Source organism: Acomys russatus, chromosome 10, assembly GCF_903995435.1.
Source record: "Acomys russatus chromosome 10, mAcoRus1.1, whole genome shotgun sequence".
NCBI lineage: Eukaryota > Metazoa > Chordata > Mammalia > Rodentia > Muridae > Acomys > Acomys russatus.
Genome location: NC_067146.1, coordinates 25,404,596 through 25,417,545, shown reverse-complemented (window position 1 = coordinate 25,417,545; position 12,950 = coordinate 25,404,596). Strand labels below are relative to the sequence as shown.

Below are 12,950 nucleotides of genomic sequence, written 5' to 3'. Positions count from 1 at the left end.
GGCTTATTTTGGAGAAATACAGTCCTTCATGGCATGGAAGACATGACAGTAGGCAGAGAAGGGGGCCGTGATGCCTCGGGGCCTTCCTCAGTGTCCCATTTCCTCCACTGAGGCTCCACCTCATAATATTTTTACAACCTTTTCAAATAGCTCCATCAGCTGTTCACACACGTGTGCATATGAGGGCAGTGTCAATCTTGTTCTCTTCTTGTCTCTGTCCTCTCCACCCTTTCTTCCTTCCTTTCTTTCTTCCTTCCTCTCTGTATCTGTCTCTCTGTCTGCCTGTGTCTCTCTCTCTTTCTCTTTGTGTCTATCATATCCAGTGAATATTTAAAGGACCTTGGAACAGTCTCTCTCTGTCTTTCTGTTTCTGTTTCTGTTTCTCTGTCTCTCTCTGTCTCTGTCTCTGTCTCTCTGTCTCTCCCTCTCTGTTTCTGTCTGTCTGTCTGCCTGTCTGTCTGTCTGTCTGTCTGTCTCTCACTCGCATATCCAGTGAATATTTAAAGGACCTAGGAACAGTGGATCACCTGAGGGTGTCTACTTTCTCAGATGAAATAGAATTATTCATTGTGGCCTAGGAATCTGTTTTTTCAAAAAATGTTCTGTAGTCAATTAGGATAGAGAAACACAGATGCACCTGTTTATTACACTCCTTAATATGCAGCTTAGCTTCGGCATTTCACAAGGCTTCAATGGCTACTTTGATTTGTTCATCCCGATTTTGAACTGAGTCCAGATTTCCTGTGTTGGCACTCAGGTATACCTTCCTCAGAACTTTAGTCTTAGCTCCTGTCCCCCTGAAAGAACTTCATAGCCCGGAGCTGGGACCTTTGCCCAAGTGTCTGCTTTTTGAGTTTTCCCATGCTGTTCTTCCACCTTTCTCCCATGTGACTTTTTGAAGTTCTTCTAATCTTTTAGAAGCCATCCAATGTGCTCCTTTCTCTACAGTGTCTTTCTTGATCTCTGAATCCTGATGAGATTTTTTTTTCTTCTTTTCTTTGAACTCCTTTAGCACTCTGGACCTTTCATAGCATGTATTTTACCTTGTGTTATAGGTTGTGTGTTGTTTGACTTATGCTCCCAACAAGACATTCCATTCCCTTACATGTTATTTTTCCACCTGAGAACACATAATCCTACCTATGAAGCTCTCATCCTAAACACTTCCCTCTCTGAGGATGCATTGCCCACTCTTTGACTTTTTCCTTCGGTTTCTACAGAGAGAACGCTGTGCCTGCTTCCTATATCCTCACTGCCCAGTCACTTCTCATTCAACTGCAGCCTGGCTTTCATCTCCACCAATCATTTGTAGCCTTCTCTCCTTTGATACTGTTCCTGTCTCACCTGCCTGTAAGTCTACCTGTAAGGACTTGCTCACTCTCATCCTTGATGTAACCTTTCCACATTTCTCTATGATGACAGATCGCTTGCCTTGCTATACCTTGTTTACCACAATCTTGATAGATTTTATTTCACTGTGAGCATATTTCTTTGATGATGAAAAGATAGTAAGTGCTCAATAAATGTTATGGGGCAACAACATATGCAACATATGCAACATATGCAACAGTTGGTAATGATATAATTTTATTCCATTAAGCTTTGGCAGACTTGAGGGCAGTAAGAACAACTTAAGCACTTGTGCTGAGGCACATCTATGATTCCAGCACTTGGAAGGTCCTGGTAGGAAGACCAGGAACTCCAGGTCATCATCAACTACATAGTGAGCTCCAGGCCTGTGTTCTATGAGGTAGTGTCTCAGAGAAGCCCTCAAAATGAGCAAACTGCCCCTCCCATGCAGAAAGACCTGCAATTCATCAAATGATAATAACTGTTTAATCTTTTTCAGAAAAATGTAATGAGAACCGTACTGAGAAAGATATAAGCCAAGCTACCAGTAGCCGCACCAGGTATGAGCTGACACAGGAACAGCCCATTTGGAGAACTCCTTCAGATGGTGAACTCGTCAGAAGTAAGTATTTAAGAGAAAAAAATTGAGTGATTCAGGGATATGACTGTTATTATACCTTCAGTTACCTTCCCAAGTAATTTTGCTGAACATTCATAAATCTGAAAGTAGTTTTATCAGTCCTATATAACATCAGAGCTAAAACCTGGATGTAAATACATAGGAGCTTTCCTACTTTCTTTAGAATGGAATGGCTGACCTGTCCGATTTAGTCAGAGGTAGCTCTTTCCTCAGTGAGGACTCATTGGAAAGCAGGCATCTTTAAGTACATGGTGGACTTTGATGCCAAGAAAACAATACCAGATCTAAAGGACACTGCTCTTGTGGTCTCTATTCTTTTGGCAAGTGATAGCGCTCCTCTGTTAATTTCACTACTTGTGTGTGTTGATGCTTCTCTTGCCCCTGAGGTTGCTTTCCAGAGCATTTATAAAGCATTGGCATGCTTATTTTATACTCTGAGGGTGTTCTGAAATGCTGGTTGCTTTGAGTGATAGTGAAATGTGAGTTCTCTGTGAGGCCTTAGCTGTGAACTTATGTCTAGTTTTTCTGTCCCCCTAGACTGTTCAGATTGAATTTGCCATGAAAAGAATTTAGCAAAGGGGAAAGTGTAAAGGGACACATCTGAAAAGGCAGAGAAGCAGATCTTTTGAATTCTTTGCTCATGGTCACTGCATCTCACCTCAGTAGTACTGTGCTTGAGTGGAGAGAGAATACATTTCTCAGATTCAAGTGTTGTAGTATCTAATTTAAATTTAATTAATCACTTCTGACCATTTATAATATAGATTCACTTTTGTGTTACATTTTTTTTCTTCAAAATTTTTGACATTTCCTCTAGAGTGCTCAGTGCCTGGCCCTTCCTGAATACTAGAAAAAGACCAAGTTGGCAGAAAATTAACAATAGGTTTTTTTTTTTTTCTTTTAACTTTAGATTTGAGATAACGTTTGTCTTGGAGAAGGGAATAGGAAGGAAGGAAATGTACTCAGATGTTAGTGACAAACAGGATTTATATAGCATTTCCCAAAGAATTAAATAAACATTATTTCAAGTAAATAGTTATCTCTCAGCAGATATAGACCCTCTTTTATTAAAATATTGGCTCTACAATTGAGAAACATAAATTTTGGTGAAATATTTGCATATGTTGCCTGTGATTTCCTAGCAGCTAGACTTTGCACTGAGGTATATGGGAGAGGATTTAAGGTCCACTTATTGCGAACCCTCTCCCTGTCTCTGTCTCTCTCTCTGTCTCTGTCTCTCTGTAGAAACAGAATTGAAGAGTTCCATTTAATTGATGTATTTCTTCAGTCTTTTTTTTTTTAATTTTTAAAAAATTTCTTTTTAATTTATATATTCACTTCACACCACTCTCCTCTGCTCCTCCCAGTCCCTCCCTCCCACCTCCCTCCCCAGTATTTACCCCTCCCCTTGTCCTCAGAAAAGGGGAGCTCTCCCACCACCAACCCACCACATGACATTAAGTCACATCAGTACTGAGCTTTTCCACATCCACTGAGGCCAGGCCAGGCAGCCCTGTTAGGGTGAAGTGATCGAAAAGCAGGCAACAGAGTCCTTGCCATAAACAGCATCTGCTCAACTTACTAGCAGGGCCCACATGAAGCTCTAACTGCCCATTGGTTACAGCTGTGTAGGGGGCCTAGGTCCAGTCCACGCATGCTCTTTGGTTGGTGCTTCCATCTCTGTAAGCCCTCATGGGTCTTGGTTAGTTGACTCTGTTGGCCTTCTTGCATCGTTCTTGTCTCCTCCTCCCACCCACCCCCTTCTCCAGGACTCCCTAAGCTCTGCATAATGCTTAGTCTTCTTTCCCAAGGCCCCCATTAGAAAAATGTCAATAAGATCACTTAATGCAAACCCCAAGTACACTGTTTCACAGGGATGTGGAGACCTGGATTAATATGTTAAAGTGCTTTTGTTTTTGTTTTGTTTTGTTTTTGTTTTTGTTTTTCTACTTGGTAGAGCTTGTTTTAGACACAGACTTTATATTGTTAAAAAGACAGAACTTCAAGTGAACTTCCATTGTCTTTACCAGTTAAGTGCACATGGATCAAAAATATTGCAGGACATAGTTTCCTTACTGAGATAATGATGCAGTGTGTGCCTTGGGAAACCGGAGCATCTGAGAACAAGTGGTTAGCTTGCTACTAATGGTCACAGAAACAAGATAGGGAGATCTGTCACCTCCTATGACAGTGCTGCTGAGACCTTTGGCAGATAAACAGATAGGAGAGAATAATGGCCATAGCCTGCAGTGCCGCTGGAAACCCAAGCTGGTGTTTCCAAAGTCTTGTGGGTGAACATCTGACTCAGAATGAGGATTAAAAATTCCAAACCCTCTTATTTCTGCTAATTTTCCAGTCACACTTTTCTAGATGAAGGCTATCTTATTGGATGTATAAGAAACATTTCGAATGGAACAATTTACAGCATTTTAAATGTGACTCGGTTCCAGACAGCGTCAAGAAGTTTCCTATTGTGGTACTAGGTAGCATCTGCTAGTTCATCTCACTGATCTCTTCGTACTCCGTGTAGCTGTCTGCCTGCCTTTCCTTCTTGTACTTCCCCAACAGAGTCCTCAGCCAGTTCTGCCTAAGTCAGTATCTGCTTCCCACATTAGGTGAGCTGGGTGTTTTTTGGTCTTGCTTTACTGTTGAGGCGTTTTGGAGGCTCAGCAGATTTTTTTGTCATAACAATGGGCCATGGAAAGGGGAGACTGTGGCTCACAGCTCCTTGGGGCTAGAAGGGAACATCTGCTGTGAGTCAGCCCTGGCTCACTCCTGTTCCCGGAGTCCTGTGTAGCTCCCTGAGCACCGTGGAAGAACAGGACAGCTGGCTCCCACAGAGTTCATGTGAGTTTTCCCACCGAGGTGCTAGATTGGCTTGGATGGAGAGAGCATCAGAAAAAGAAAGAAGAGGACGGCTGGGGTTTGGGAATAGTTTCAAATGCACAACCCACTCTTTTTTTCCAATCTTCCATGGGATGGCTCAGCTGCATAAGTCAAAAGTGCAAAGAGTAACTGTTGAGCCCGAGTTTTCCTTATCTGTTCTTGAGAGTAGTTACAGAAGGCTGAGGAGGACTCACTCGTTGCCTGCATCCATTGCCCAGGACGCCTGATGCCTTCTCTATTGGACACTTAAGGGGTAATTTATAATGGACTGTTATCTGGCAATGTGAAGAGGCTGTTTTTTACTCTTCATGGCTGAGAATAAAACAGCCCTGGAAAGAAGGGAGTGTCTGCTTTGGAATTGCATTCTAATTCGAGGGGGTATTCTCAGGCTTCATAAATGGGATCCAAGCTGAGCATCTTTTTAAAATTATGCCATGAGCTTTCACCTTGACCTCTGTGGACCACCTACTTGTAGCTCACGAGGGCTGGCTCCCGTGCTACACAGAAGCACTGGCTTCTCTCCTTCCCTTCGCACTTCTAGAGGACACAGGGCAGGGGGCAGGTGTGCCACTGTGATCTGAAGGCTTGGATTTGAAATCTGTTGCCCCAAGTTCCTAACTTATTAGAGAAAATCCTTTCTGGAAGTAATAAATAAGAGAAGAAATCCATATGGAACGAAACATTTCAAATAAATAGGCCACACAGAGTCTAGTGAGGGAGTGTGCCTTCTGAGCCTCATCCTTATGAAATTTAAATGAAAAAAAAAAAAAATACAGCTCTAGCCACTTAAGTTTGTTTAAAAAAAAATCTTAAATTAGCAAAGAATTAAAAGCACAATAGAGGTTTTTCTGAGGAAAATTTATAATTGGAAAGCTTCTTTTCTATTTTATGATTAAAAAAAGATCCTTTAAAATGCTTAAAAAGCATTTATATTCTGAGAAAATGTTTTGGTGTATAATTTAATTTCTGGGATGTATTTTAAATTTCAGAGTTTATAAAAACTTGTTTTTTTCTGAGTGCATGGGCTGAGAAGTCAGCATTTCCTCTTAGAACAGCATATCAGATGTACTGTATAATTTGAACCTACACTTTTAATAGTGCTTTGTTGTAATAATCACCAGTTTCCTGACTTCATAAAATACACATGCAGTCGTGACACCTCAGTTAATATTAATTTTTCTATTTAGTCTGTAATACACACAAATCCATAAAGAGTAATGGGCAACATTGCATGTCCTAATTATACCTAAAATAGAATGATCTCAGGGTGATTTCTAAGAGAGAAAGGAGTGTTTATATGTGTATATGCATATTTTTGTGAACATATGTATGCATTTACATATGAATGTACATCTGTGTACATGTGTTCTTCTGACGGGCACACAGTATAGGTCGGTAATGTTTTGGTTTAATTTAGGTCAAATTCTACTATCCTGGTTATTCCCTATGAAGAGCTAACGTTTTTCTTTGTTCCTCTTCATAAAGTGCCTAAGGTCTCTATTGCAGATTTTTCTAGATCTTTCTGAACATTGCTGTTACTTAACTTTATCTGTGGACATTGCCTTGTACATAAATGCCTCCAGTTCCAAATGCCATGACTGAACTCCAGAAGTTTTCCTCCACTTCTCTTCTAAAATAAATTTCCCATTAAATTAAACTGTTTGGCTCAACTAATTCTCTCCTTTGTGATTTTATAGAATTCCCATGATCTGAAGCAAAGTTAGAATGCTCTACTTAAATGGTAATCCCCATTCTCTTTAACCCATTTATTCATTTTGAAGAGTTTTTAGCTCTCATAATAGTAAGCACTTAATTGGCAGGAGAAGGCAAGCCGCTCTCTAATTCACACTCGCCCGCCCTCACGGAGCCGCAGCGCCTCGCCTTTCCACTCACCCTCCTACTTGAAGCCTTCTTCTTGGCATCCTCTGAATCTCCTCTCCATATCAACAGGCTCTGCTTTTAGGAACTCTATTATTTCTTTTCTGAGCCTCCGCCAGCTTAGAGCTGATCACCCTTAATGAACACCATTCCATCACTCCAGGGGATTCTGCCTGTGTGTAAAACACCAAGGAAAGGCGGGCGCTTGGGCACACTGTCATGTACTTGGAACATTTCTTATTTCAATGGAGAGAGAGTGCCTGAAGAGGTTTTGATTTAAGTGTTTTCCGAAGCTCTCTTGTTGGAATGCACATTTCAACAATGATAATTTGGCTCCGTTTTCAGTTTATATGAAACTAAAAATTATCCCCCATTAATGCAGCACCTTGTGAGGACTGGTAAATGTGGCTTTTTAAAAAAGTCTTGCTTCCTAGTAATTGCAAGCAGTGCCTGGTACTTCGTGCTCTTTCGTGTCTCTGAGAAGTACTGAGATCAAGTCATTCTGACTGTTGAGTTGCTCAGTGTCCTTTTCTCTATCCAGCTGTAAGTAATTCTTTGTTTTTCACTATGCTGGCCAAATGTTTACGCCCACTAACACAGCTGCTTTGTTTTTCCTCCTAGAGCAGATCATTAAATCATCAATTATCACAAAATCCAGCTGATAGCTTGGTTTCGAGATTGGCTGGATTGAGCTGTGACATTCATTGGTGTGTAATTGTGACTCCTTTTTTGGTGTTCTACTATATTTACTCTTCTTATAATAGTGGCCCTCTGGACCACTGTTCTAGGGCAGAGGTGGTTTCCTGACACAGTTCACTTTCAGGGTGAATGGTTCCATGCTCACCCTGGGTTCTTCCCCTAAACTGGAGAGAAATACTATTCATCTTTTGTGTTGAACTTCTTAATATTAGTTGTGGAGAGGCCAGTGGAGTTGAACTGCTAGGGACCGGGTCCTGGTTGTGTGGCCACTACTGGTGTTGAGTAAGTTACTGACCAGCAGTGAGCTCCAGGTTCCTATTTCCCAGGTGGAGCTGCTCATCCCGGGAGCCTCCCTGTGTTGTGCTGAGGACCACACCCGAGACTATGTGCTGGTCCACTGCAGGAGCTGATGGAGAGGTCATCACTGTGGTTTAGCATTATCCTTGAGCTGAGCTATGAATCTTAAGATACTGTGTTTGCACTATGGAAAGAGGATGTTTGTATGTATCTTTTTATCTTAACCCCAAACCACAGCTTTGTTTTTTGTTTCCTAGACCGGTGGTTCTCCACCTGCGGGGTTGAGACCCCTTTGGAGGTTGAACAACCCTTTCACAGGGGTTGCATATCAAATATTTACATTATGGTTCATAACAGCAGCGAAATTACAATGTTGCAATAAAATAGTTTTATGCTTGGGGGTCACCACAACATGAGGAACTGTGTCAAAGGAAGGTTGAGAACCACTGCTTTAGATTAACTCCAGGATATGAGGACTGTGTGGCTATACTTCAGCATTCCTTGTGTTAATGCAAACTACAACAAATGTTGTCATTGTTGCTCTTATGCCTCTACTTTTGTTCTAATTTATTTCTATATGTTCCTCATCATATACTAGGGCATTTTCCTTTTAATCCACATCATGCATTTGTCTGCCAAAGATTTTCAAGTTTCCCCTGATAATCCTGAAGTCTTTGACCCTTCCTGAGCAAATACATGGTGGAGCTGGACTTCAGGTGAGGGATATAGGCTTACCATGGGCAGTAGATGCAGTTTCTTCTCATTTGTAAATTTTTCAAGTCTCTAAAAGGAATGGAGGCCTGGGAATTATCACAGAGATCATCTCAAAAATGTTAACCTCTGAAGAAGGAAATAACATTTAATTATCAAGACCACAAATGCTGTGGTCTAGATAATTTTAGTTCTCCAACCTCAAACTTCCTGGATCTGAAAATTCTGAGAACTTGCACAGAGTCTATTTATTTATTTATTTATTTATTTATTTTTGTACACTGCTTTTATATTAAAGTTTTGAGGCTAGGAATTAAAATAAAATGCTAAAAACTGAGTGAAGTACATACTATGATTGAGTGTTTAGTTTACTACTGAGTTATGCTGGGGATTAAGTCATGATCAGTGCAGGTGTGGTTTCTGCATATGAAGTTATGAGCTTGTGGGAGAGGCAGTTTCTCATGAGATGATAGCTTGTGTTAGCAGTGCCTCAGGGGAAAGTGCATAGCTGCTGTCTGTTCACAGGGATGAAGCCCAAGTCCTCACCTGGGAGAAGGCATCAGAGAAAGCTCTGTGTAGGAAGCCATGTAGATAACCGAAGAGTGTGTGTGTGTGTGTGTGTGTGTGTGTGTGTGTGTGTGTGTGTATGTGTGTATTACAAGCCCAAAACATAACACATCTTTGAACCTAGAAATAGGAGAGGGAATGATTGAATGGAGTTGAAGTTTTACATAAGCTTGGATATAAAGTGTTTGATTTAGGGGTAGAGCGAGATAAGAGGGAAAGACTTTGACCAATGAAGACTGATGATGTTGGAGTTGTGACCCAATCAGGTTTACACCTTTTTAATCTGGACTTATGTTGTGATGATTATTTTTTATAATGCTTCAGAAAATAAATGGAAATGGAAAGGAGTAAAGTCGGTAACAGGCTAATGATAAGATTGTTGTGTTGATCAAGATGAGAAGGGAAGATGTTTGGTCTGGACATGCTGGGTAGGATTGCAGGATGGAAGAAGGAGGAAGTGGGTTTCTCTCTCTCTTCCATCTGTCAATAGGGTCTCACTCCGAGCAAGGTTGGCTTGGAACGCACTATGGAGCCCAGGTGTCTGCAATGAAATAAGTGCTGGGAATGAGGCCAAGGGTTTTGGTGTGAACAAATAGCCATACAAAGACCATAAAAACGACCTGTCCGTGGAGGGTTTAAGATGATGAGCTATGAGTGTCAGGGAAGGAAGACATGAAGGGGCTTAGAACTAAGAGAACAAAGGTGAATATTCCAGAAAGGTTTCTACTCTTTAAGAATCAAGATAGGGCCAGTTCTTGTAACTGGGTAGGAAATGTGGAAAGATAAGGTCAAATATAATAATGGAAAATATGGATTTAAGGTGTGTAGGTAGAACCGTTTTAGGGTTAGGGTTAGGGTTAGGGTTTGAGATCAGGGTCTAAGGTGGTCAGGAGGATGAACAAGTGAAATGGTGCACATCAAAATCAGAGGATTAACTTTTTAAAAAGCTTTGGAGGCTTTTTACAATTGGCCGTGTTACATAGCAGGGAAGCAGAGGCATATGTGTTTGTTTTGCTTACAAACCCAGTAAGGGACACAGCTTGGGCTATAGCTGCCTGTATGCTACACCTGGGTTCCATGGTGAACTTCCTGCAGGAATGTACGTACTCAACAGATTATAGTGGTGTTTGCTGCTTTGTGCTTGCATCTGCTTGTGTGTAGCTCGGACAGTAGCTTGTGATCCTCAAACTACAGCCTCTAAAATGATAGGAAATGATGCAGATCATTGGGACTCTGAGGCGGTTTCTTTATCTATTGCAGCAAATACACAAAATTAGAAATGAAAAATATATATATGTCATGACGAGTATTGCCTTCATGATAAAGATGTTTATAGCTATCTGTATCTGTACATATCGTCTTAATACAATGTATATGGCCATCTGTTTATAGTCCTTCTCCTGGACAGTTCTATGAAATTGAATGGAGACATATGGGTGAAGAGGGTATCCACTTAGTATCCTGTGGACTCTAGTCTGCAGTTCTGACCACCCCCTTAAGTGAGCTGTTTTATTACATTAAATGCAATGCGGCAATATTTTTTTTTTAAAGCATGTGCTCGTACATAACAAAAGTAACAGGGTCCTAAGACAACAGAGAGCCCACCCAGGCATGCGTAGGGCAAACTTAAGGTTGTAAGTGGGCTAGGAAATTTTCATGTTTTTCAGGTTCTAAAAATGGCAGGAACCTCCACACAATTTGGGTGATGAAGAGTAAGTACAAATGGAGAGAGAACAGAGGGAGAGGCACACCCAGAGAGACAGACAGACAGACAGACGCACACACACACACACAGAGAGAGAGAGAGAGAGAGAGAGAGAGAGAGAGAGAGAGAGAGAGAGAGAGAAAGAGAAAGGGAGAGAGAGAGAAATCTTATTCCAAAACTAAACCCAGTGCTGGACCATTGTAAGGACTGGCCTTTCAGCAGATCTCCACCCAGGTCATATGTCACTAAAGCTCGGTGTAGATGGCGAGGACTCATGAAGGAGCTGGGATCTAGTTGTGCTAAGCACGAAACACTACTGTATCCTCATTTTAAAATTTACTTCTTCTTGAGTTCTTGCCATTAGGGAAGGATGCATTCTTCTGGGGTTGGACAAATCTGTTGATCTCCTGCTTCTCCCACTGAGTAGCTGATACTGCCGAGGGCAAAAGAACTATGGCAACTTGGGCACTGTGAAGCATCTCCCCTGCGCCAGGCACAGCCTATGGGAGGGCGAGGCTTGCTTTCAGTTTAGTCCGCGGCTCAGAACAGAGGGCGAGGGAGTACAGAATGGGGAGGTTGTGTTAAACCCCTTTCAGAAACTTGTTCCCTGTGTGCCACGGCAGAGCGAAGAATCAATGCGATAGTGTGCCCTGTTCCTTCCAACTCGTCCTCAGGAGTCGGTAACACATCTTCGCTACACAGTTCTTCACTCTTCCCAAGTTTCTTGGGTTCAGCAGCAAGATACACACAAATCAGGGGAAATCGCCTTTAAAGCACTCAAATGGTGCTATTAGAGGGTGAAATTTCATTAAGTGAAACAGAAACGGGAGCGGATACAGAAATGTGTTCTGCCTTGGAACATTATTTAATTAAATACATTTGCCATGGCTCTTGAGAACTTGTGAGAACTTGGCCTGGAAAATTTAAGAAATAGAGATTCCCACCATCTCAAATCATCATGAATAATTGATTCATGCCAGGGAGACCAGAAAATGGCCAGTCAACCCATCTCTGGATGCTGCCTGCCATTCCTTGTCCCCTGCCCCACTTTGCAGATTGTCCTCTTGCCATTCCTTTGCAATGACAAAGCTGCTGTCATAGCCACAGAAAGTGACAAGAGCAACAACATGTCCCACTTTTTTTATGTAGTTAAATAATTCTATATACATAATTTACTATTGGAAACAAAGTTAAACCCATTTTTCTATATGTTCAAAATTTCAGTACCTGAGCTAAGTTAAAGTGGTTGGTATTTGGTTTATATCTTTTAAAGTTTGATAATTTTTACTTACATTGACACAACTGACATTTTAAATAACTCAGTTAATTTTTAAAATGACTTGAATTTCAAGGTTTCTGATCTAATGAGATAATGAAATTAAAATATCCCTTTAAATGATGATCTGAGTAATCTGACTTTTTTCTTAGTTCCAAATGTATTTAGAATTATTAAAGACTGATTCAGTAAAATCCTACTGTTTGAATTCTTTTACATGTGATAGTGGTTGTGCATCTAATGCCTGTCATCTTAATGTGAGAGATTTCCAGGTGACAGTAGAAGCCAGAGGTGAAGTTTAGTGAGCCAAAGAGTATGTTATGACTGGGACTCTTCCTGGCATGCATACCCTGGCTTAACCTGTCAGTCACATCTGTACTCTGAGTCATGACTCCCTACTGTTTGGCTGATCCTGAACCTCTCTTCATGTCACTGGGATGACAGTGATCATCATTTTAAACAGTTTACTTCACTTCCGCTATCTTGCATATATGGACACACCTTGGTCTATATTAGCACCCAAATCTGTTCCACCTAAGATTTTGAAATCAGAAATCTACTCTCTTGTTTCTGCCACAACCTTGCCTTAGAAGTAAGAACTGGTTCTTGTAAAAATATGCTATTTCAATCCATACATCTCTGCTCAGTTCTGAGTTCATCTTTTCATCTGTTCCAGCCTCCATGCCTCTCCCCCCTTTATGTGACACTGTGCGTCAAGGATTGTAGTGTAGTTGTTCATCACTGGAATACCTATCGGATGTGTTAGCTAAGCCCCGGCAGGCCCAACTTCCTGACAGTATGGCTGATAGCTGCCTTCATTTTTTTAAAATTTATTTATTTATTAAATAATTCATATTACATCTCAATTGTTATCCCATCCCTTCTATCCTCCCATTCCTCCCTCCCTACCACTTTCACTTTATTCCCCTCCCCTATGACTG

The 12,950-nt window shown here is 41.2% G+C and overlaps 1 protein-coding gene across 1 annotated transcript in view; it reads left to right on the top strand.

Moving 5' to 3' along the window:
• Mdfic (MyoD family inhibitor domain containing) overlaps positions 1-12,950 on the top strand; it is an 80,567-nt gene that overhangs the window by 17,943 nt on the left and 49,674 nt on the right. The window contains exon 2 of the mRNA XM_051151904.1: positions 1,850-1,972. Within this exon, the coding sequence (XP_051007861.1) occupies positions 1,850-1,972 (123 nt within the window). The remainder of the gene's footprint in view (positions 1-1,849; positions 1,973-12,950) is intronic.